General features: G+C 47.9%; 3 protein-coding genes and 1 pseudogene across 9 annotated transcripts; 3 read left to right on the forward strand and 1 right to left on the reverse strand.

The window, feature by feature from the left end:
• Nucleotides 1–324: 324 nt before the first annotated feature.
• Nucleotides 325–1,326, forward strand: LOC129594456 (RING-box protein 2-like; annotated as a pseudogene).
• A 385-nt stretch (nucleotides 1,327–1,711) lies between these two features.
• On the reverse strand, nucleotides 1,712–3,607 carry LOC129594434 (proline-rich protein HaeIII subfamily 1-like). The gene is made up of 3 exons (XM_055491125.1): nucleotides 3,412–3,607; nucleotides 3,066–3,316; nucleotides 1,712–2,833 (listed from the first exon to the last, which is right to left on the reverse strand). Exons 1-3 carry the CDS (start codon nucleotides 3,412–3,414, stop codon nucleotides 2,128–2,130), a joined length of 960 nt encoding a protein of 319 aa, XP_055347100.1. The 5' UTR covers nucleotides 3,415–3,607; the 3' UTR covers nucleotides 1,712–2,127.
• Nucleotides 3,608–4,979: 1,372 nt separating this feature from the next.
• LOC129594435 (uncharacterized) lies at nucleotides 4,980–7,628 on the forward strand. Of its 2 annotated transcripts, none has more exons than XM_055491128.1 (5): nucleotides 4,980–5,268; nucleotides 5,360–5,669; nucleotides 5,940–6,111; nucleotides 6,398–6,727; nucleotides 7,042–7,628. In XM_055491128.1, the coding sequence occupies exons 2-5, from the start codon at nucleotides 5,653–5,655 to the stop codon at nucleotides 7,309–7,311; spliced, it is 789 nt and encodes a 262-aa protein (XP_055347103.1). In that variant the 5' UTR covers nucleotides 4,980–5,268; nucleotides 5,360–5,652; the 3' UTR covers nucleotides 7,312–7,628. The 2 variants fall into 2 exon arrangements, with proteins under 2 accessions (XP_055347103.1, XP_055347101.1); XM_055491126.1 differs by having other exon boundaries at nucleotides 5,412–5,669.
• A 1,097-nt stretch (nucleotides 7,629–8,725) lies between these two features.
• Nucleotides 8,726–13,611, forward strand: LOC129594440 (uncharacterized). 6 transcript variants are annotated; one of them, XM_055491134.1, is made up of 7 exons: nucleotides 8,732–8,952; nucleotides 9,208–9,364; nucleotides 9,445–9,468; nucleotides 10,444–11,311; nucleotides 11,920–12,094; nucleotides 12,169–12,858; nucleotides 13,031–13,611. In XM_055491134.1, exons 2-7 carry the CDS (start codon nucleotides 9,305–9,307, stop codon nucleotides 13,152–13,154), a joined length of 1,941 nt encoding a protein of 646 aa, XP_055347109.1. In that variant the 5' UTR covers nucleotides 8,732–8,952; nucleotides 9,208–9,304; the 3' UTR covers nucleotides 13,155–13,611. The 6 variants fall into 6 exon arrangements, with proteins under 6 accessions (XP_055347115.1, XP_055347109.1, XP_055347112.1 ...); XM_055491135.1 differs by having other exon boundaries at nucleotides 8,771–8,874; XM_055491140.1 differs by lacking the exons at nucleotides 9,208–9,364; nucleotides 9,445–9,468 and having other exon boundaries at nucleotides 8,726–8,874.
• Nucleotides 13,612–24,725: the final 11,114 nt, after the last annotated feature.

The following is a 24,725-nucleotide window of genomic DNA, read 5'->3' on the forward strand; positions in this document are numbered from 1 at the left end:
ACAAAAGGAAAATAATAATTTTTAAATAAATTTAACAAATTATTATTTTAATGACGTAACTGAAGTAGGCGGGGCTGTTACACTGTCACCGAAATACGGCCACAAATGGAAAATAATAACTTTGAAATAAATTTTGAAATTAGTAAATTAAATGACGAATTAATTCATAAATAAAATCAATTACTTAATAAAACACAATAATTAAAAATATCCAGTTCCATTAAAACGTTTTCCATTTACAATAAAAACATTTGCCCAGAGACTTGAGCTTAATTGCGAATCCGCTGATTGTGTTTGACAGGGAAGGCAGGATCCAGAGTCAGGATGGATGCGATGGAAGTGGAAGGAGCGGAGACGGAGGGATCCCTGCCCCAGCTGACGAGGGGCCCGTCCACCCCCCTGCGCAGCGCGGACAGCAGTGAAGAATAAGATGCCTACCTGGCCATGATGCCCGAGCCCGGGAGGACAAACAAGTGTTGGGAGCCTCCATTTCCTTCCCTCTCATCGTCAAGAAGTTCAACCCCGTCTTCTTCTGGAGCTGGGACGTCCACTCCGACAACTGCGCCATTTGCCGCGTCATGCTCATGGAGCCCTGCCTCAACTGCCAGGTCAACAACAAGACCTCCTTCATCGGTCAGTATCTGTAAATTCGCATTCTGTGCAATATTAAAAGCATTTTCCACAGTTTGGCATAATCGCGACATCGCCTTATCCTCGATTTAATTTAAATTTAAACAAGAATTTAATTTGAATTAATTAGAAATTTAGTTTGAATTAAAAAAAAATTTAATTTGTAATTTGAATTAAACAGGAATTTAGATAATACGAATTACAGACTGAATTTAACTTGAATTAAACAGGAATTTAATTTCAGTTAAGTAGGAATTTAATTTGAATTAAACAAGAATTTAGATAATTCGAATTACAGCCTGAAGAGGAATTTAACTTGAATCAAACAGTTGAATTAAGTAGGATTAGTTCAGATTTAATTCAGAATTAATAAACTGAGGCTATTCTCGGCAGCCGAAGTGTTTTGAGGGTGTTTGCTTCTCGGCATCAGTTTTGAGGGTGTTTACTTTTTTGTACAAATAAATTGAAATAATTGCAGTAGTGTGGGGCGAGTGCAACCACGCCTTCCGCAACTGCTGCATGTCCGCCTGGATGAAGAACGCCAGCCACGCCGGCTCGGGCGCGGCCAGCAAGTGCCCGCTGTGTTAGTCCGTGTGGCTCATCGAGGGCATCGGCAAGACGGCAACTGACCGGAAAAGCAACCTGGATTGCGGATATTTGGATGGTGCTGCTCCTGTGATAGAATCGTCAAATTGAGCTTTGCTGTATTTCTCTGCTCAAGTCTTTTTGTTAATTAAGGGTTATAATAAATTGCTATTTATTAGGAAAGTCAATGACTCAATGGTAACGGACAACAGTTGAATTCTGGGCTGAAGTGCGGAAACTCAAACAGTTGTTTCTGAAATGATTTGAAAGGAAATTTGAAAAACAAATATTCAAAAAAGATTTATTCTTGAGTATTCTTTTCATAATCACAGAAATAAATATTAGCATAGAAGTAGTATAATTATATGGAATAGTTACTGATATGTCTGTCGTTCGCTTCTATCTGTACAGTATTTCGAATGTATCGTTGTTATCGTTTCACTTCTCAAAACCCGCGCGCGTCCCTCACAAAAATTTTTAATCAAATCACACCGACATGGTTTCGAATCTAAATTGAAATGAGATTACAATTATAGAGTTATTGCAGAAATCATGTTACAAATCACGCTACAAAAATCCTACAGCAGCTTTCGTTAGGAATTCAGCCTGCACATGAAAACGAGAGAAAAGCGCGCTCACGAGAGCAAAACAAGCGCTCGATACTCAAAACAAGTACTTACAGTAGTGCTAATAACAGTGCAGCTGATAAGCAGCGACAAGAATGTGCTAAGTACAAAAAGCCAAGACTGGTGAGCATCGGAAGGCAATCAGGAGAATAGTCGGGGGAAAGTAGGAGAGAGAAGATGCAAACAGCAAATGCATTCAGTATAATCAGAATTCGCTACGAAAATCATCTGCGTCGGATCGGTGGTGCACAGTTATATCGGCCAGAGCAGAGAGGAAATTAGACAATCAATAGGGCCACTGCAAGGGCAGGTCCTCCGGCGGTGCCTGCGGCTGCACCACCCCGGCTGCCGGTGCCACGCCGGGCTGCGGCAGTTGCGGCCGACCGTTGAATGGAGGTGGCGGCAGCTGCGGAGGGCGTGGGAACCAAGGTGGCGGAAACTGTGGCGGAAACTGCAGCGGGCCGAAGAGCTGCGGTGGCGGGAGCTGCAGTATTTCCGGGTGGCCGGTCCGCATGCGCCGCTTGGTCTCCCACTTCTCCTGCCAGAAGGCGATGTCCTCCTGCTGTTGGACGCCCATGTCCTGGTTGGCCATCTGTGGCTGACGCACCTCCGCCACTCCAGGAGCCACGGCTTGATATCCAACCGGCGCTTGCCCGCGCACTGGCGGCGGTCCGGGATGGCGGATGTCCAGTTGGGCAGCGTGTGGGACAGCGAAGTTGCCGTGCTGCACCGGAGGCCACGGCGCAGGGAGTGGCTGCTCCACCGGCATCGGTACCGGAAACGCTAACGGACCAGCGGACGGGTGGGCGGAGGCGGACGCTGTGGGCTCGCCGACGCCCACGGACGGCTGTGGAACGTGCTGCACAGCCTGCTGAACCACTGGACGCGTTTCCCCACGGTATTTTGCCAGTTTTTTCTCGAAGTCCTGCTCGTCATCACACTTTGCTCGCCGGATGTAATATTTTTTCCCTTTCAGCTTCTGTTTTCCATCTCTGTAAGAAACTCCATCAAAAAAAGCCTGTGAATGTTTCGGCAGCAGCCAGCTCAAAATGCGCTAGTGTAAATTAATGCAAATTCTTACCAATCGACTGCATTGAGTAATAAAGAATGTCAAAATAAGCACTGGATCAAAAGGCAAGGCACCAGACTAAATAAAATTAAAGAAACGACTAACTGAAATAATGCAAATTTTAAAATATTTCATTTTTTTCCCACTGCACTTACTCGTGCGCCTCTGTCATCAGCATCTCAGTTGCGTAGCATTTCATGACGACACACGGCTCCGGAGCTGAACGGAGCACAAAGCACGGCTCCTGGACGGTGAATCCCTTGTCTTTATCAAATATATCATCCAAATCCAAGCTACCGAGGACAGCTGCAGAAGACACAGTGTTGACATTGTACCAGTTGTACTGCGCTAAATCCGACTGTTCCACATTCTCCATCATAAAGCGAACTGCATAGCAACACGTGTCCTGCAATAACAAGCACTGCACTATCAGCACCGGCGGGAACGACAACAAAATGCAAACCGTTTTCTATGCAAACCATTTTTACAAGAAATGCAAACCATTTTTCTTGCATAAGTTGAAGTACTCCGGCAGCGAGCGCTTTTTGATGGCGCTGATGGCTATCACACGATCAAATATCAGAGCCAAATCCCAATTATTTCTGCTTTCGAAAGAAGTAAAACTGCGATACGGTTTAAACTAAACTGTACACGTAGTAAACAATCCACAATCCACTGAACAATCCACAAATCTCTCAATAAAAATCCGGAATGATAAATGGCGAGCTGCGGTTCGCGGTAGTGCAGCACTAACGGAAACCGCCCAAATAGCATGCAATATGCCATTTGGGCTTTTCCCAGCAGGGCAGCACAACCCACACGTTCGTCGATCCCGTCACCCGATCCAGGTACCAGTTAATTTCAAAAGAACTTCCAAAAAGATTTTAAACAATGATAAAACGATAAGAAGGAGAGGTTGTAAAGATGCAGCAAAACGGCGCTGACAGACTGAAAGCTGCAGCCTGCTGAGACTGCCTATCTGAGACTGCTGAGAATGCCTAGCGCAGTAAGTAAGTAACACCGTTTCAATGGGTACAGAGACGGAGCAGTAACTATCGAGTTTAACATCGCGTCTCCAGCACAACGTATAGGTAGGTACTCAGGCTCGAAGCCTCGATACAGGCAGCACTGCGCATCCAATAAATAACATGTACTGTATGTATGCAGTTTTCCTGTGCAATAGATGGATCTATTTTGAGCGTATGCTCCGCCCACCGACTCGAGATGGCTGAGACGATTCTCGCGAGGATGGCGCCCCGTGGCGGTTTGATATGTGTGGTGGGCTGAAACAGTCTACATACTCATGAGTGATGTAGACTTGCCCTTACAACGCTCTGCGTTTGGCCCTTAACCAGTGAGCTCGTTGGTGTGGCACCTGTGGATTCTGGCTGCTTGCTTCTGTAATTTTTTTGTCGGTCTCTGTGTTTGCTAGGTTCGCGAATGTTTTAAATTCATCTTAATTGTCAGTTGTTTTCATCTGTGTTGGTTTGAAATGTCCATCGACCGAGAAGAATACTTATTGAGTGATCTGATGTAAACTTGCATGAAGCCATGAACTTTCGAAGGCTAAATTGCACCAGATAAAGTTTGAAAACTAACTCCTGATTCAGGCGATCTAATATGATTTTTAAAACTTGATGCACTGGGTGTTGAAATAAATATCTTAAAAGTATAACTGCGAGAGCGATTTTGAAAAAAATTGTTTTAACTCAAGTTATTTACGAAAATCAAAACCCCAAATGTGTTTTTTTAAGTTTGTGAAGTTTAAAAAATTTTTTTCAAAAAAAGCCCTTGCAAGGTGCAGGAGGACTATGTTTACGATTTTCTGGGTGGTCTATCTAAAATTCTGTATGGTTGCCTGAAGGCTGAAGACTAGTTAATTTTTGAGCGTGATTTATTCAATCCACATTTTAAAATGTGTATTTAAACCGATCTTTCCGGTTTTAAGTTATGAATTTTTCCCAATTTAAACTGGATATAATAAAGTATATCAAGAAAGAAAATACGATTTAAAAAAACTTAAAAAACCGACCTTCATCTGAATAAAGCCAAAAAAGGCACTAGCCATGGCCTTAATAAATTGCAGTTAGCATGCAAGTCTGTAGCAAATTCTCGAATCTGACGCAGCACCCGTGGGTAGCGAGCTCTGACGACAATTTCGGCACGCACATCAAACTGATCGAAGTCGAACGCGCCTATGCTTCGCACAACGATTTTAAACTGTTAATTTGTCAATTATGCAATTTATCATCATTATTATTTGTGCTTCATTTTGTGATTTTGGTAATATAATGCTCATGCAGGTTAAATGTTGGATAACCTACTAATTATATTTTGGTTAATTATTTGATTTTACATGTAAGTATTTTTACTCATGTTTAATGTTGAATTTATTGTCCCGGTATCAGTTTTCGCGAATTGTGCAAGTCAATACTGTAATTGTATTCAGGTGGAATAATTCATTGGAATTTGTTTCGTTGTAATTAATTATGCAACTGCAGCATCAACGCCATTGCGAAGCGCTCGCTGTCGGAGAACTTTAACTACCAGAACGCATCCAGGAGTCCCGAGGCATACGGCGCAACTTCATGATCGACTCGTACCCCCTGAACCCCACCGAGTACCTCATCTCCACCTCGTTCCGCCGCAACGTTACGCGACGTGTGCGGCATCGTGCGCATCCAGGCCGTCCTGGAGCAGTGGGGCCTCATCAACTTCCAGGTGCACTCCGATAATCGCCCCATGGACTTCAGACCCAGGTACACCTAAACAGACTCTGCAGTTCAAACCGTTTTAACTTGCACGCAGATAGTCAGTGTTCCTTCACTTCTTCAATTGCTGAGAGCATGCTCCATGCATACTTCTTGTAGCTATAGCAAGAATTTGCGTTGCCAATTTGAAAGTTAAATTTTTAACGTTGAATTAATTTATACTCGTAATAATTTCGATTTCACTACAATGCAATTGATAGTTGTATTATGAAGCAGATTTTTTAATTTATTTGATAACTGAATGCAATGCTTATGCAGCAACACGGCCCACTACAACATTCTGTTGGACACGCCGGTGGGCATCCAGTCGCTGGCGGGGGCCGGACAGACGGCGGTGTCGGTCCCGCGCTCCGGCGCCGGCACGCGAACGGTCTTGTCCTTGCTCACGGTGACGGACGCGCCGCTGATGGCGTCGGTGATTCGCTCCAGAGTTGGTTAAACTGTTATTCCGGTTGCAGTAAATATTGTGGTATTTTTTTTACAGACTGATAATCATTTAATTCACGGCTGAAACCGCGCTTCCGGTTGTAGTGAATTAAATAATTTTTTTGCAAAAACACTTTTGCACACATTATTACAGAAACTGCACTTCATTCAATAGTGAAAGCGTTTATATTTTAGAAAGAATTGTTTTTGCTAATTGCAACGAATAATGACAGCGTGTCGTTATTAGTTGATAACTTGATGTTATATAATTTTGTGAATGTCTTATGCAGAGTCGGGAAAGCAGCGAGGAGATGGAGAGCTCCAGCGCCGCCGAGAGCTCCGGCTCGACACAGGCACAGCTGCGGCGGTTCGGTGTCCATTACGGGGGAGCTGTGCAGCCGGCCGAACCGCGACGACCGGGCGGCATCGGAGCTGGGCCTGCCGGTGTCGGCGGAGGAGATCGTCAACATGCCGGTGAGGAGCTCAACAGCCTCGTCAGCGGCCAGAGCACGGGCCTCGGCCTGAGCCTGACGCTTAGCCAGGAGCAGATCCAGCTCATGAAGGATATCCGCCGCCGCGGCACGGACAAGGTGGCCGCGCAGCACTGCCGCCAGAGGAAGGTAGGCACGGCGACGCCCCGCATATTGGTCTCGTTGTTTTATTTTAGTGTTACTTAGTGTTGTCCTATTATCAGCCCGTTCTATTAGTAATTTCAGTAATAACCCTGTTCTTATTTTGAATTTGTTTTATTATTAATTCTGTCTTTTTTATCACTGTGTCTTGTCAGTTTCGCTGTTAATTCTCTTGCTAATTTGTTCATAAAAAATCTTTTCCTTATTTCCATATTTGTTGTGTTTTGCTGTTGAATTCTTTGTTATTTTATTTTTAATTCTATCATTTATTTTTGTTTGAGTAACGTAGCGTTTTTGGACAGATCGACGACATGAGTCACCTGGAGCGGGAGATCTACAATCTGCGGCAGGAGCTGTCGCTGGCCACCGCTCGCCGCGACGAAGCCGCCCGGCAGTGCGAGGTGTTCCGGGCGGCGTTGGCCGGGCCCAGTGTCATCCAGGCGCTGAGCAGCAGTAAACAGACGGTACACGTCGGCGGCCAGCAGCATCATCACGCGTTCGTGTTGGTGGCCAATGTCCAAGCCAACGCTAACGCCTCCGGCCCGCTGCGCAAACGGAAGAAGGACGCCTGAGCGGATGAGAATTATTCTTTAATTTTTTTTGTTTTCTGGTGATGAGCGGCGCGTTATGAGGAACGCTGTAGTGGAAAGAGGGCGGAGATGGTTGATTAATTGGATTAGATTCATTTTACGGTTGGTATTTTGAAGAGTTTTATTCGGCATCCAACCCGACCCGAGCGGACCTGGGCGGAAATGGGAATTCAACTCCGTGGTCAGCAAACCTTTCATTTGGCGTGTTGTATTGATCCTGATCAGATGGTGTTTTGTTGTTTTCGCGTTGTACACACAAACAATATTATTATTAATCTGGCATTAAAAAGCATTCTTGCCGTGTGCTGAAACATTTCAACATAAGGAACTGGCAATAAAATGAATGAATGTTGTCGTTAATAAATAATTTTATTTACTTCACTGAGCACATAGAGCTATATGGGGGTACTAACTAAAGTAATTACAGCATTTTGAGCATTATTGTACTTAAATTGTGGGTGAGCACATAGGCGAATTAACTCGCTTGGGCGGGAGGGGCACTGAGAACCCGAGAACCCAAAAGACGGTCATCTAATTGCCGTAGAAACTGCATCAACATTTTTGCAACTTCATCGCATCGCATTATGAGGAAGTGATCAAATGCACAGGTGAAATACAGTGAGAAAAAAACAGTCCGAATGATCTTGCTGTTTGCTTCGCACTCCAAGAAGACTCAGAATTTTCAAAATCGCTGCAGATCCGAAAGCTGCACCCCGGAAGCAGCGCACAAATAACACAGATACGGCCCAGTCGGTGGTGTGAATTAGACTCTAGGTCCGGATCCTATGAACGTTTAGCGTTTTTATCAGTGTCGAATCAGTCTGCTTTTACTTCTATTATTACGTTCGCGGTAGGCTCGGCTTGCCCACTGAATAGCGGCTCGCCCACTCAATACCTAACAAAATCAGCATGCTGGAAACGTAAGTGCATGTCTATACAGTAGCCTATTTCAGATTGCACGGTTTGTGCTAGTTTCGGCTCCGGTTCCATGTGGAACCTTCGGTTCCGGGTTGTTTTACGTCCGTTCGCGACGTTAGCAGCTGTAACCTAGCGTCGTGCGGTGACGCGTAAAAACTATCTGCCTTACGCGGATGCTTGCAACGGCTCAGACACATCAGTGAATGGCAGGCCAGCGTATGCTGCCCGTGGATCTTTTTTGAGCACTCAGACCGCCGACCGTTAGCAGGGTGGTCACGTCCTTGCGCGCACTCGACTCGATTTATTTTTTCGTTGCTGTACGTGACCAAAGTGTAACCGCACAAAGATCTGAAGCAGTTTTCATCCTGCCAACGTACTGCTTATCTGACGCCGTGCGATTCTGTGTACGGAGCCTCTACCGTATGCAATCTGAAATAGGCTAGTTACAGACACTTACAGTCGCTGACGGCATTATCACGCCGTTGCCAGATTGGGCCCATCGATGTTGTTGAGTGTTAACTTGCAACTACGGGCACGCTCTTCTAGTTTTTGCGAATTGTTTTTTTGCCATCTGTAAACTGATCTTTATAGCAGGGAATTGTTGGCCGATAATCCATCTTACACCAGGTTTATCGCGTTTTGATGGTCTGGACGCACTAATTTGTTAACGCTTCGGCGTCTGCATATATCTTTATAATAAATTCTGTATGTGCTCATAGAAAAATTTTACGAGCACACTTTTGGAGTTATTTTGCGAAATAGATACCTACATCACATCGCATGCCCAATTGCGAGTATCCATATTAGTACTAGTAGTTTCGTACAAGTATTGTATGTATCTAATTGGGTGTACTGTACTTTATTATTTCAATAACGCGATAACAATATCAAGTATCTAATTGCATGTCTATTGGTTAAGTTGACAACTGGTACTTGATCGCTACGTGTTTCCCGATGCAGAAGCGACTGAGTTCTCCAGCGCTGCAACGACTGAGGCTTTCGTCCCTTCGAAGTCTTTCCCGTCGGCCCAGGGCGTTAAAGTTACTGTTAATTACGCATGCTTGTACAGAAAATGTTCGATTACTGCAGGGCAGGCAGACTGACATATTGTATACAGGTAGACTGCATGTGGCACTGTGTGAAATTTTATGTGATTCGCCAAAATTGCACACTCATAATAATTATTATTCTTTGCAGTACTCCTACCGTCCTACGCTCGCTGTAATATTATTGCAACACAATACAGTACTTTATTATAAAAATTAGCATTATACGATGCGGCAAAAGTGAAATGAATGTCGTTGTACGTGTATTAAGGGATTTGGCCCGGTACATAGCATTAAATTCGTGTACATCCACGGGAACTTTCGCTGCCGCGCACTCCCAAACACTTTTTTCCATTGCTTTATGGTATTTTCTAGCCAAATGATTTGTATACAGAGGCGTGAAGTCCGTTTTCGCGCGCAACATCCGGTTCGGTAGCTATGGCTGTTAGAAAATTCCAAAAAGTTTAAATGCCTTCAGGTGTACCAAAAGTCTCATTATGGACCGATCCCTTTCAAATTTTGTACGTAAATGCACATAACCATGAAGATCGTTCTTACACCGATCCACTGTTCTAGCATGTTTTTCAAATTTTAAAATGAATTTCAAAAATTTTAAAATTCAGTTTAAAATTCGAAAAAAATCGTGGAAGTCTGGATCCGTGTAACAACGCTCTTCATGCTTATGTGCATTTACGTGCAAAATTTGAAAGGGATCGGTCCATAATGAGACTTTTGGTACACCTGAATGCATTTAAACTTTTTGGAATTTTTTAACAGCCATAACTGCCGAACCGGATGTTGCGCGCGCAAACGGATTTCACACCTACGTGTACAACTCTTTTCTCTACAGAACACCATAAAGCCATGCAAAAAAGTGTTTAGGAGTGGGCGACAGCGAAAGTTTTCGTGGATGTACACGAATTTGGTGCTATGTACCGGGCCAAATCCCTTAAAGTGTACTATGCATTGTAGCGAATAATTATTGAATACAGTAACTATAAGACTTAGTACAGTAGTCAGTACAGCACTTTCCGTATTAATAACGATAAGAAGCTAGGTAACAACGAATTACTGTACAAGTACAGTACAGCAATTACTGTACTGAAGGCGGTGTAATGATCGGCTTAACACAGATGTTGCCAATTTGCAGCGCAACGTTACATGGATGCGGATGGCAGGATTTCGACGGCTTTTGGTTGGCGCAGAGACCATCAATTACCAGAACACCGTAGCGGTGCGGGTGGATCCGGCGACAGATGAGTGCTGGCTGGGCTACATTCAGGACCTGCGCGGTGACCACGTGCTGGTAGATTTCGACTGCGCCGCCGCACCGGCGCGCTACATCCATGCTTCAAGAGTGTGGCCGCAAGCCATCGCGTCGCACAGTCCGGTTAACCCGTCGGCATCGGCATCCGGCCACGAGACATACCCAAAGTGTTGCGGCATGTCAGTGGTGGCGGCCCTCCGCGACGCTCCCGACGGCCCCTTCCGCTTCCGTCCGGCCACGGTGCTGCGTTTCATCTCCAAATGCCGAATGTACTTCGTCAGCACGAAAGAAGCTGCTAACGCGTCGGGAGGTGGAGAGCGTAATGTGATTGCCGTTGTGGATCGGTGTCAGTTGATGGGCCGGCTGCCCTTCAACGAAGCACCGCTGCTGACCAGGACCAGCGGCATCCTCTACACACAGCACGAATTCGTCAAGCGTACGGCCGCGATCACGACGCAGTCGCTCTTCGACACAAGAACGGACGCGCGTCAGTTTGTTGACGCTCTTCGTCAAGTCTACAGGGCGTACCCGTTGGCCATGGGCGACAGGGAAGACAGCTGCCGTTTTCACATGCGCATCGGTTCGGATGACTGTACGCTTGTTGTCGTTGACAGCCAGAACGACCTCGCAGCAATGGACTGGACGACCGGATTACTACTGCAGCTACTGGAGACGCATGCCACGTTGCGTGCCAGTCGGGCGACAGTAACTGTTCCTGATCATACGAAGCAGACATCTCGCTGCATCGAGGGTGCACATTTCTTCAATTTATAGACATATATATTTTAAACGTACATTATACATACAAATGATACAGTATATAGATACATAGGTATATGACGTATATCATACGGTATATGTAATTATCGTATGTATATAGATATAAATTTTATAAAATAATAATATGTACTATAGTATTTACCACTAGAAGTACGTACTCGTAGTACTGACATTGAGTACCTTGCGTCTGTACATACATCCGAACACTATTTAAACAGTACTACTATATCTATAATTATACTGTATTTCACTGTACTTTAACCAGTTAATTAATTTAACGATACGCTGTACCGTAAGTGCACAAGACGCTTAACTACACCGTCTACACGGACACCGTCGCACTGATATCGAATTTAGTGTAGCTGCCAATTAACGGGCAGTTGTGAAGTTAAGTACTTACAAGTTAATGTACAGAATCACAGATGCGTACAGATAGAAGCACTCATTTCCGTCATTTGACAATTCCAATCGAAGATTACAATAAGTATAGGAAAGTGCTGCCCTAATCGCAAGTGAATGAATGTCAACGTTGCCATGCAGATTTGTTCTCGCTGTTATTTAACCGGTTGTATTTCTAAGGATTTAGCCGATGTGTGGGAAGTAATGGCAAGAGAGTGGCGAAGTGGGATGCCGGAACTGGGAGCTACACTTGTGCGGTCGCTTGTTCATTTACAGATATGTGCCATTTGCCACTGATACTCTTGACGGAGATCCTGGAAGTTCTGGACCTGCACACACAGGCCCAAGCCAGACGGTAGGTTACAGTAATTGACACGGGAATAATCGTGTTAATATAGATAGATACACTTTAGCAAATTTCTTCTGCAGAGTGTGTGCGTTGTGGCAAGAGATTCTGCAGCAGCCCCGCGCGGCGCACCACATCAGCATCTTAACGGAAAACTTCCCCCAAACGCAGGACGGTGACCCTCACTATAGCTGTTGCCGCATCGCGATGGTGTTGAGCAGGAGCATCACTGCGGCCACGAAGAGCCTCACCATCACAGCACGCGCCCACGACTGGGAGGCGGAGGAGTTCAACTGGCACGTCGAAAGTTTTGTGCGGGAACTATTGGAGAATATGCGCATCATGCTGCCCTTCCTCATCATCAAGTCCTTCTGCCTGCGAAATTGGGACTATCCCTACGTCCAGGGATGGTTTCATCCACACTGCGAACGATTGATCGTTGATAAAGGGGAAGTACGCGATTTTAATTATGACATGTGTGCGGACGCCAACCTAGACCTAGACGACTTACCGGATGTCGAAAGACGCTTCTTCGATTGGCACTTTTCTGCGGAGTTGGTTTTGAAGGGGACGATTATGTCCTTCCCCCGAGTAGTATGTCGGTGGGGGGACGGCTATGCGGAAGTCAAAAGACTGATCACCTGGGCCTTGGACCGGCCGCTACCCCCAGTCAGCGCCGAGGGGTACTCCCACGTAGCCGCCGTGCACGCTCGCTGGTGCAGCACTCTGGCTTACCCGCAGGAATGGAAGCCCATCCGCTACTTCCTCAACAAGCAAGTACTTACTAGTCCTAGTTTTGTGACTCATGTTATGCAGTCGGAGTAGAAATGTAGTACACATGTACTAGTTAGTGGAAATACGCAAGCGCCGAGCCGTCAGGCCCGTCACTAGGTTTGGGCTATGGACGACGGTGTTCAGTGTCCATGTTATTCTTGTGTACTGTAGGTTCAGTGGATTCCATCCGGATGGCAGTCCGCACGCGTGGGACCATGTCGACCTAAGAAATCTTGATCTCAGCCAGCTCAGCAAGCTGGCCCTATGGGGCATCTATGGGATGTTCAAAGTGTGATTATTTAAGTAATTATTCGCCTGCGCACGACCGAAAACCAAGAAACGCCTCTTAAGATAATAACGAATGAATATTGCTATTGACTCACGACTAGTTAACTAATTTTAACTAGTCGCGAGCCTGTAGCATAGGGGGCCCGCCATTTCGTTGATGGAAATTCGTCGACCGCCACTTCGTCCAACAGACACGATGCTGAATCGTCACGATGTTGAGCTGGTACTTAGCTAAACCGTCTTGTTTTCTGGCCCACGCTCAAGCTCTGACTCAGACTCTGACCACTCAAATTTTTTTCCTAGTTTTTGGTTTCCTTATGCTTTCTTATGGTTTTATATGTTTGCCTTTTTAGTACTTTTTGTCTTATGTTTTACATATCACTCGTTCCAAACTGCAATGGTCATTGTGATTAGTTTCTCCTCAAGAAATTAAGTACTGAAATATAAGAATTGGACATATTAAGTTTTTCAACCGTTTCAGTTGCTTGGAGCCCGCGCGCATCCCGCTTACAGTTAGATATTAATTTCATCACATCACACTGACATGGTTAACAATTTTGATGAGATTTAAAGGCAGAATTACTAAATTTATTGTCGAATTCAGGTACAGAAGTCTACGATTACATAAATTTAACAAGGTCATCGAAGTTTCTAGCTCTTCTTCCATTCCGTCAATCGTGGAAAGGGCGCGCTGCAGAGACTGCGTATCACAGTCCAACACACGCAGCAACTGCAGTACATAGCTGGTCTTGGTCGGCCGCTGCGCGACACGCTTTGGAAAACGCTTCCCATCCGAATACATTCGTCTTGGCCGCTTTCTTCAGCACATCCGTGCACGGGTGGCCGGTGCACATCTTTCTTAACCGTTTCATCGACGTGGGTAATGGAAGGCGCCAGTTGCTTCCATACACAGCATACTTTTTTATACAATCCACAAATTTCTTCCCGAATTCCCGTAGAGCTTGTTGATTGGTTGTCACTCGCAAATCCACATTAAGGACTATATCAGACATGGATTTTAGTGGTGTTGCGCGAGTGTATAGCGCAAGCGTGTTCTGTCATGAGCGGCATGCATCATGAATCACGTACATTTTCATAGCCATAACGAGCGTGCCTAAAATGGATACATTTATGGATGCACAACAGCTTTTTGTGGTATGCAAGCCAGAGGTTGTGGCTTAACGATACCAAGCAAATGATTGTGCGTGAAGAAAGGAATGAATCAATAAACCAAACCAATAGTCTTTGTTGTCTGCAGTATTTTATCTCTCGTAACACGTATTAAGTGCCTGGCTAAAAAAAGTAGTGTGCGATGAAGTTGTGGAATTGATTTAGTACACCACCAACCAGCCTCGGATCAACTTCTACTGGACTAACTAATCTGTTTGGCATTGCATGCCTGTTGTATTTAGCATTCGAGTTGTTGTCTGCTAATCTGAATAAAAGGTCATCGGGTCGGTCAGGTCATTGCCGCTAAAGCTAGTAGTCTAGTAAAGGTCATTATCCACCGTAATCCACAGCTACCTTCAGCTACGTAACAGTAGACCGTGTAGATTTTTCAACAGCGCCGCTGCATCGGCCGATGGTGTGTAACGCTCTGAGTTACTTGCTCTTGCAAATCTTCTAGTGTCTCGTCACTCATCGGCAGAATTTCCCGCAGGAACCTCATATTATCTGCGATAATACGGAGAAAGATAGACTGGGACAAACTGCCTACCTCCAAATTATTCAACAACTGGGAATTCAGAGCTTTCAGTTGATTAAGGGCACTATTCAGCCATTGCTGGCGTACCTCATCCCGAGACGGCACATTTCAACGCTCATTATTCAATTTCTCGATCGGCCCCGTTACAGCCTAAGTGGTCGCGCAGCATTTCGTCGTGGGACATTTCGCCACACGTTTTCCGTCACAGCGGCTAGTTTTTTTGGGACAACTGCTTCCGCAGCTGTTTTGTTGTGGGGCATTTGATCGCGCGACATTTGGGGAATCGAAAAATTATCGACTGGTTTATGGCAACGAACTGTCATATGACTTTTTGCCACAAAATCGAATTGTCTTAGACGAAATGTCCGTAAAACCAAATGTCCCGCGACGACCTGTCGCGTAGGCATCAGCTGCGAGAACGACCGCACGCCATCGGACAGTTCGTCCAAATAGTGTAGACTGGCCGGCGCCACGTCGAAATCACCATGCGCGGTTGTATCCTCCATAAAGCTTGTTCACTGTTCTAGCACGTTGTCAAATTTTAAAATAAATTTCAAAAATTTTAAAATCCATTTTAAAATTTGAAAAAATCATGGAACTCTGGATCGGTGTAAAAACGATCTTCATGGCCATGTGAATTTACGTCCAAAATTTGAAGGAGATCGGTCCATAATGAGACTTTTGGTACACCTGAATGCATTTAAACTTTTTGGAATTTTCTAAGTGCCATAACTCCCGAACCGGATGCTGCGCGCACAAACGGTTTTCTCGCCTGTGTATACAAATCATCTGACTACAGAATGTCATAAAACAAAAGAAAAAAGGGTTTGGGAGTGCGCGAAAGTAAAAGTTTTCGTGCATGAACACGATTTTGGTACCATGTACCGGGCCACTTCCCTTAAGCTTTACAGAAACACAGCACATGCACAGAGAAAAACCAGATCGCACACAAGTGCAACGAAACAAGTGCAGATTTCCGCACATAAAGGACAAATTGACAAGACAATATTGCTAGCGATGCTGCAGCTGATACACTGTGACAGGAATTACGGAGGGGCCACCAGCGGAAAACGAAAGAAAAAGAGGGAGAAAGAGGAGAGGCAGACAGACAGCAAAGGCAGACCACGGTGCATTTAGTTAATTATATCATTTGTTAGAGATAATTTGTCATCTGCGTCGGATCGCTAGATATCTAATCGTCCCGACATGTACCCAGGCTCAATCAAATAAGTAATCAATGGGAATGGATGCGGGGATGGCGGAGTAGGAGGTGGTCCGGTCGGCAGCCCGCACAGCCACTGGACTGGAGAGTGCAGTGGCCTCCACGCGGGGAGACTGCTGCCGGGTGCTGTGCGTGAGTGTACAGAGGCACTCACGAGACTCCAACTTATCCTGAATTTTGATTTTTTTTTAAAGCGTTCTGGTTAGAAAATTTTAGGAGTTGGTCTTAAGTATGGCGAAACGCAATTGCCATACTAAGAATACTTAATAGTACTTTAGCAGTGTGAAATAGAGTATGTAAAAAAAAGTACATACCTACGTGGATACTGTAACCACGGATAGATTTGTAAGACAGTAAGTAATTAAGTAAGGATAGATTTATAATAATTCAATTTTTGAACTGCCGTACGACTGCCGGAACAGTCAATAAACTCAAACCTGACCTATCCAATACACACGTGCCGAGCTCGAATGCGCGAGGCTTACCTTGTACCATTAAGACGGTACCGATAGCTGGCCAAAAAAGCGCGGCGCCGGAACTTATTAGACGCCCCGGGGAGATAGTTTCGGGGGGGGGGGGCGTTCTTATTATTTCGTGACGGGGTGCGCTCCTTCGAGGAGCTGCCGGCCTACCTCCGCGACTTCATCGAACATCACTTCAACACGAACGACATGAACAGTACGTACAGCTTCATAATTTTACTTCATTCACTAAGTAGAGTACAGATACACCAAAAAGTGGCCTTTAGCGATTGTCCAATTAAAACACTTTTCCCAGCGACTGCATCGACTCTTTACATAACTTCAGCCACTATGTGCTCTGTATATCAATTGGGCTACGTTGTACTCAAATTTGCATTATGAATACCAAATAAAAAACCCCATAAAACTGTTATTTTATTTTGCCCGCGCCGGTTGAAGCTGTCGGGTTACAGTTTGCTCAAATTAGCCAACCCCAGCTGCACGGTGTTTTGAATGTGCATATGAATTTGAATGTGACCTTTACACGTAATACATATGCGTCTAACAGGGGTCGGACAAGTGGACGCCAACGAGTAACGACTGTACCTGTGCGGCCGCAACATGGACGTCAAGATGGTCGGTGTTTGCTTCGACGCCCTGCTGGCCGTGTGAGAGGGATGAGGGTAGCGTTAAAGCACTCCCTGTTACCTGGTGCCGTAAGCCGACTGAAGTATGACGTTGTGGCTGAACATGGTCCTTATGTACCGCGCCAATTTAACCATATGTACAGCCGTAGCGTCACACTCCAGGCGCATGACTGCAGCAATACAACGATTACTGAAATGCGCTACTGTTATCCCCTCGTATTTATATACGTATCTGTATAGATAATTATACGGTACCTATAGTTACGTAAGACGCTGCGCATATGGACCGAATTCCGCATGTACCGGACCGAATTTGGTACAATGTACCGGGCCGCTTCCCTTAATTACGTGCTGCACAAAAATATTACTGTACCAGGGAGCAAATTTAGATCAGTTGTTCTCTGTTCTTAGACCTCCCGAGGCTGTTTTCTGCTGATTAAGTGTACTGCGTTGTGATGTTAACTGTTGTGTATAAGCTAAATGTACAAGTTTTCAGTCATTTTGCTGCCACATTAGTTGAGACTGTAATAAATGACAGTCCAGGTAATTTACGGTATGCGAGAGGGCAGCCGCGCACGGACGGCAGTTCGTGAAAACCGGCGAGTGGTCGGAACTTGGAAGTCGCTGTTTCTGTCGCTAAGCATATGTAATTTTATTTCCAAAACCGCGATACCAATATCAAGAATCAGTTTCGGTTGAAGAAAACAACATTTTCAACCGTACCAGTAACAGAAGCGGCATTACCCCTTTGAATTGCTAATGAAATATTCTGCCTTAAAAACTCGTGGCTTTTTATCTCGCCGGTTTGTAGCTCGATCCTCTTTCCGACTTCTTTGAGCAGCTTCTTTGCCGATGTACCAAAACTACCAAAGGTTTCAAATCCGACAGCGGCAAACTCATATTGTCCTGACAGGAAGCTGTACTTCTTCATTTTTTCAACTTCAGCATGATCTATGTTCGAAACAGCGATGTTATATACTCGTACTGCTCATTCAGCTAATGATCTGTTAGCAACACCACGTCCACAACCAAAATGTACAGAAAATTGTGCTCTACAAGGAAACGTGCATCCAATGCGCGTGTTTGCACCGGCACCGCCCCTCTACCGCATACCTACCAGGAATTCGAGCGGATACTGTGACAGCTGGCGAACAAAGGCTCACGATAGTGAGAGAAGGCTTTATTGTGGATAGCAATAAAGTACAGAGAACCAAAAACACAAAGGCTCGATGTGAGCTGTGGAATGAAAATCACCGAATGTCAGCTAGTGAATGAAAATGAACGGCACATCGAGCCGAAAGCATGGGAAAAAGCCTAATGCGGCACTGGGCAGATCCAACACGAGCGAACGAACGCTGATAGGCCGAGATGTGGAAAGGGGGCGTGGCTCCGCCTACATCGAGGCCGATGATTGGCCGAGACGAAAGGCTGGGCGGAAAGCTGCCTGAGTCGAGGCCGATCTAGCGCTCGACAGCGAGTGCGACTCGGTGTGAGTCAGCACACCGGAAGCGGGACTGTCGCTGGCTGCCTACTCGTAGGCTGCCATAGCGACTGGCCCAACATGCCTCTGGGCGGGAGTCCGAGCCCCTGCGAAGGACCGGCCTCGTACCGCTCCAGTGCCCGCTCCGCACACGACCCTATTGGGGTCGGTGGCTGCGCCTCGGGGGTGTCCGATGACGAAGGTCTCTCGGTGCCGCGTTCTCCTCCGGACCCGTGGTGGCGATACAACTCACGGCCGAAATCCGAAGGTCGGTCGGTGGTTGTTGGACCGGTGTAGGCATCTGTTGGTCGTGTCCGTAACGGCGAAAAAGTAAAAAAAAATAAAGTATTATTCCATTTCTCTCTCTCTCTAGTAAAAATAACATCACAATTCCTGGTGAGCAGGTTAGTGAAAAGATCAATAAAATTGAGAACATCATTTCGAGATTAGAAAAGTAAACTCAAAGTCTTTGGTCCGGGGCTTTGGTCCGGGTGCTCATTCCGACTAGAGCTGATCCGCTCACGGGGGCTCCAGTCCACAGGATATCCGGCCATCTAGGTCCGAGGCATCGGTTCTCGGGATACCAAGTGGTACCGGTTCATTTCACCGAGGGTCAGGGGTTCGACCCTCGAGGGTCAAAGGTTCGACCCTATCAACTTCGGGTAAAGGGTATGGATCTCCATTGTCGGGTGTGAAACGGGCGTAAAACACACTTTCCGACCGGGATCCTCCGGTAAAAGGTTGATTGGAACCTTCTCAGCCGGGTAAGGCAAGTCGTACTCACGTCCAGCCGAGGTTCATCGGGTAAGGTTAATGGAGAGGCACTGTCGCAGTCGCGAATACCGTAAGGTACCCTCTCTAGGTGCAGGATAAGACCTATTGGGTCTATTGAGCGGTAGATCCTCCGGGGAAGTCCGGTGATCCGAGGTTCCATCCGGGCAAAAACCGTAATTTTGTATCCTGTCGCCTATTGGGCAACAAGGACCGGTTAACGCCTGGTCTCCATAGGGTTGAATGGTCGATGGACGTGGTTTACACTGCACTTGTGCAGTGTAAACCACGTTCTGGTCTGAATGATGGTATGGCCTCTGTACGGGAGTCCGACCCTGTATCCGGTTGGCTCCAAGGTTTTGAAGTCCGATGGTAGGCTCGGTAACCGAGGTCAGCTCCGGTTGTAAAATCAGAGTCCAAGCTCAGCCTCGGTTGCTGAGTCTAAGTCCACTGGCAGCCTCGGTACTCGAGTTAGAGTCCGGGTTGTACCCTCGGCTGCGCTGGCAAATGGATACGGTGATGTTCGGCTCGGCTAAAAATCCTAAATTCGTCTCCTGTCACCTATTGGGTAACTCGGAGAGGATGATCGCCGGGGTTCGAAGGGTCCGAGGGTCCGATGGTCATTCCATCCCGGCAAAACCCTTATTCGCGGTATAGGTCGCCTATTGGGCAACTCTACCGAGGGTCTTACCGGTGAGATGAAGTCGCTATCCGGGGCAGCCTCCGTGTCTGGGGTAGCCTCGGTGGTGAGGTAGTCAGCATCCGCTAGGGCTGGTCCAAAGGCATTCTGCCCGGGCAAAAACCCTTTTTAACGTCTCTCGTCACCTATTGGGTAACATGGAGAGGGTCAATGTCGCTGGACAGGGTCCGAACAAGTATCCGAGGGTCAATTGGCCTCAGTGTCCGGGACTCCGAGCCTCGGTAACGAGACTGGCCCAACATGCTCTGGTGGGAGTCCGCTTGATGCTGGAGATGTCCACCGGGTGACTAGCGAAAATCATGCAGAAGAGGCTCCTCGGCGGCTGCATAGGACCTAATTGGGTCTAAGCCACGAGGTAGGCACTCTAAGTTTTAAAGACGGAGTCCAAGCTGGTCCGTTCCTCGGCTGATCCCGTGCTTCCACTTAGGCGGAAACACCCGGGATGCCGGAATATGGGGCTAAAGGCCTATTGGGCCTGTTGGCGTAGTTATGGACGTCCGTGGCCTCCTTCTGAGCGTGCAGTCGTGCCGGACTCATGAATCCTCTGCCGGGCTGTTATAGCTCTTCAGGGGATTCATGAGTGCCCTAACGTCCTGGTACATCCTTCCGGTGACCACAGTCCGATTCACGGTGAAATGGTCATGCCGGTCACTCATACCATTACTCCAACACAGCGTTGTGAGTAGGGGTAAGGGCATGAGTATGCCCTAATGTCCCACTTCCTCCGTTCCGGGGTGGAAGGGAGGCCTTTTATTCTTCGATGGGCATCCACGGTAAGGTAAGGATCATGGTGGATTTGCGTCGCTTGATATGGTATCAGGTCGTGGTTGTACGCGATCTGCGAAGGCTTGCATCCTCCGATGGTCCTTCTGCCGGAGGGACAGGCCGGTGGAGCGAAGCGGATCGCGCCGCGCAGCACCGTCCCGTCGCTTTTCGTACGACGGATTCCGCCGGAGTTATACTGCCGAGGCCTATTGGGCTCTCGTGCTGACTTCAAGTGGAGGTCAGTCAGCTATTACTCCGATTCCCGGGGTGTCCATGGGTCTGTTGGCAAACACGTTGCTGAAGATTGCAGTGGCTTCTTCGGGAACATGTTAGCGGAATCCTCCTGGATTAGGTTCCGGAAATTAGTCATACGGGTTCGCTGACCGAGGGGTATTTCTTCCTAGGTCGGCGTAATCCGTACTCCGTTAAAGGTTCGAGTCGTGCGGATCGGGTTGTCAGGAAGTATGGCTTCCTGTACCACACGGTCCGCATTCGGTTGAGAAATAGGAGCCTATTGGGCTCGAGAGGTCAGAGTTATGGAACTGTATGTCCACCGGGTCCTTCTGCCGGCTGGGTTTGGGCAGGAGTGCCCAGCAAGTCATGCTGGGAGCCCCTGGATAACCTCCTTACGTGCGAAGGGTCCGATACTGAGGCTGTCACCAGGGCCTTGCTGATATAGGACGTTTTTCGCTGCCTATGTCCACGAGGTCCCGGCTAGTAAGGTTCAAGGGTAAGAGCCTATTGGGCTCTACGGTCCAAGTTACGGAGCTGATCCGCCGGGAGTCCTCTGTCGGAGGGACCTGAACAGGGACAACTGTGTTGTGCGCAGTTGTGCTTGTCCAGTCGCTATTCGTACGATTCGTCCCGATATGACGTTCCATGGTTCACGCTTTCTTCCAAGGTCAGCCTCCAGGGTCCTTCTGCCGGAGGGGATGGCCAATGACGAGCCGTGTTGTACCCGTCTCGCCTCTGGTCAGCCGCTATTCGTGCGATTTATCCCGGTGAACTGAGGTTTTCTTCCAGGTTCGACCCTTCTAGTCCGAGGGTCGGAGAGTTGGACGTCGGGGTATCCCTATTGGGGTCTACTCCCTGAGTCGATGGTGGGTCGGGATTCTACCACGCCCTATGATGTTCCCTTTTAGCTCCGGGGATAGCAGGTCGGCGGGGTCGCTGATCCAGCTGGAGCCAGCTAACCGTCGGGGGTCGGCTAACCCTTTAGTTCGGTTGCATCCCCTCGCTTTTTGGCTCGGTTCGCCTCCTGTCATTGTCGCCGGAGACCGGAACATTCCGTCCGGTTCATCCAGGGGAAGCCTGGGGAGACGTCCGGTACGGTCCAAGTTGAACTCGTACTTATCGGGTCTATCCGAGGGATCCATCCGAGGTTCGATTCCAGAGTCTTCTGCCGGGGTGGATTATCCGTGCAGAACAGCAGGTCATCCTGATCTGCGCGGAGAAACCGCCTTTCGTGCGAAGGTCCGGACTAGCGTGGTTTAGGAGGCCTCTCTTCCAGAACTACGGTAGTCCGAGGGTTGCCGGTTCGGTTCTCCTCTACTGACGACGAGGTCTAAATTCTGCCTTAGTCGTCCGTGGGGGATCAGGCTCCGCTAACTTCTGGCGGCCTATTGGGCACCTTCCCTGGAACCTATTGGGTTCACGGGGAAGCTATCGAGGGTTCATGTGCCATGTCCGACTTTGCTTCAAACCGTCCATTTCCGGAGGGTGAGGTGAGATCCATGTTTCGGTGGTCCTGGCAAGAGCGGTCAGGTTCCCTATCGGCCAAACCCACCCTTGCCAGGGCCTAAAGGTTCGTCAGGCCTGGCTGGGCACTTGCCTCAGAACCTATTGGGTTCACAAGGTAGTTGTCTAGCCTTTCGTGAGGTTAAGTCCGGTTAGGTCCACTTCTTTCGGACTCTGTCTTTTGATCCGAGGTATTTCCGTTCCCGCGATGTAGGTGATATCGCTTCCCGCGTCGGAGGGACGGAACTTTAGAATGTTCATCCACAGGTGGAGGCCTATTAGACCTCATACCCCGGAGCCTTTAGGGTCCGGTGAGGTATCGAGCAATCTGCTCGGATCGAAGACGGTTCGCATTCTGCTTCCGCTGCCGTTGTTCAGCAATGGATTGGAGCTATGTAAGATATAGGAACGGGAGTTCCTATATGATACCGATGTCTGGATCCTGCCGCAGATGGAGGCCTATTGGGCCTCATAACCCGGGGCCTTTAGGGTCCGGTGAGGTATCGAGCAATCTGCTCGGATCGAAAGACAAGTTGGTCTGTCGTGGTTAGGTGCAGTCTGCAGGTTGCCTTCCTCGCTGAGATCACCACGGACAGCCGTACTTGTGGCTGACTCCGTAACTTCTTAATGGTAGCAGATGTGGTTGGGACTGCGATCTGCAGGAGGATAAGGTCATGGTTAAGGCTGTAATCTGCGGGGTGATGAAGGTTGGACGTAATACAAGGTCAGATCTACCGCCGTATCCCTTATTGAGGGTCCGGTTTAGGTAGCTAATCGTGGTTAATGCGATCTACACTGCTGTAGGGTGGTTGGCCAACGATCTGTGGCTCCACGAGCTGGGTTCCATCTATGGGATACGTCTCTATTGGAGGCGTCGTCATGTCCATTTGACCGGTTTTGCGGTTAGCCTAACCCTATTGGGGTCCAGCTACCGGTCCCTTTCATTCCAAGTCCACGTTGACCGGGGCTCCACCACCAAAGTGGGAACCTTCCGAGTCATCGTCCTTATCCCGTTCCCGTCGGCTTGGGTGGTTCGAGGATGTAGCCTCCTGGGTACAGGTTGACTGCGATTCCGAGGCTTCCTGTCCGGGCTTTTCAGCTTTGGTTCGGCGGGCTTCGCGTCTTCGGCGGTTCCTGCCCGAGGATGATGAACCTGGCCACATGTTATACCGGTAGGATGACTTGCCCTCGGGCATCGGTGGTGATGTGAACCCGGGCGGCAAGTGGCGATGGGTCCGGCACCATTCCGAGAGGGTCGAGGCTTCGTCAACGTCCTTTTCCTCGTCCGGATGGTACTGATATTCCTTGTACCATCGCTCTGCCGTCATCAAGAAGTCACGCAGCCATAATCCTACCACTGTGTCTCGCATCGGCGCGCTCAGCTGGGCCACCGCCGTCCGAAGTCGGGGCGGAATGTTGTTATTCCGGTACGCGCAGTACAGGGTGTAATGGCTGTGATGGTGGCCAAGTCGGGCCGCGAAGATCAGTCGCAAAGCTGTCTGGAAGGCCAACGGAGCGTCTCCCCGGGCTTCTGGTTCGATGTTGCCAAGGTATTCGGGCAAACCCTGGGCCGCTCTGGCTGCAGTAATCACCATGGCTGCTTGTGCCTCGGTGAGTACGAACTGCGCCACCCATTCTGTATGGTCCGTGATCTCCCGTTCCGAAGAGAACAGCGGGAGCTGGCTCAGTTGAGACCAATCCAGGTGGTCAAGTGGCAATCCCAAATTCGCTGGGTCGGTTGTGCTAGGCAAACCGTTCGTCCGGTAGTATGGGAATCCGATGCCATAGGACAGCCGATCATGCATCTCGAAGTCCTCGGACCATTGCCGATGTTCGAACATCTGTTGGTATCCGGAATGGTCGAGGAAGATCCGAAGGTCATTGACCAGGTGCCAGATTTGGTTTCGTCGATCCTCCCGGTACTGCATAGTGCCCATGATGTAGTTCGTCCGTTCCGTCCGGTGTGGAATTTCCACTGCAATACCCTGTCGGCGTGCATGGTCGTACCGAGGGTCATGCTGGCTAGGCACTACCGGTTCCGGGTCTGGTAATGGGCGCTGTGGCACTGGCAGCTCGTCCAGCTGCTCCAA

This window comes from Paramacrobiotus metropolitanus, unplaced genomic scaffold (genome assembly GCF_019649055.1).
Source record: "Paramacrobiotus metropolitanus isolate TYO unplaced genomic scaffold, Prichtersi_v1.0 Parri_scaffold0000068, whole genome shotgun sequence".
Classification (NCBI taxonomy): Eukaryota; Metazoa; Tardigrada; class Eutardigrada; order Parachela; family Macrobiotidae; genus Paramacrobiotus; species Paramacrobiotus metropolitanus.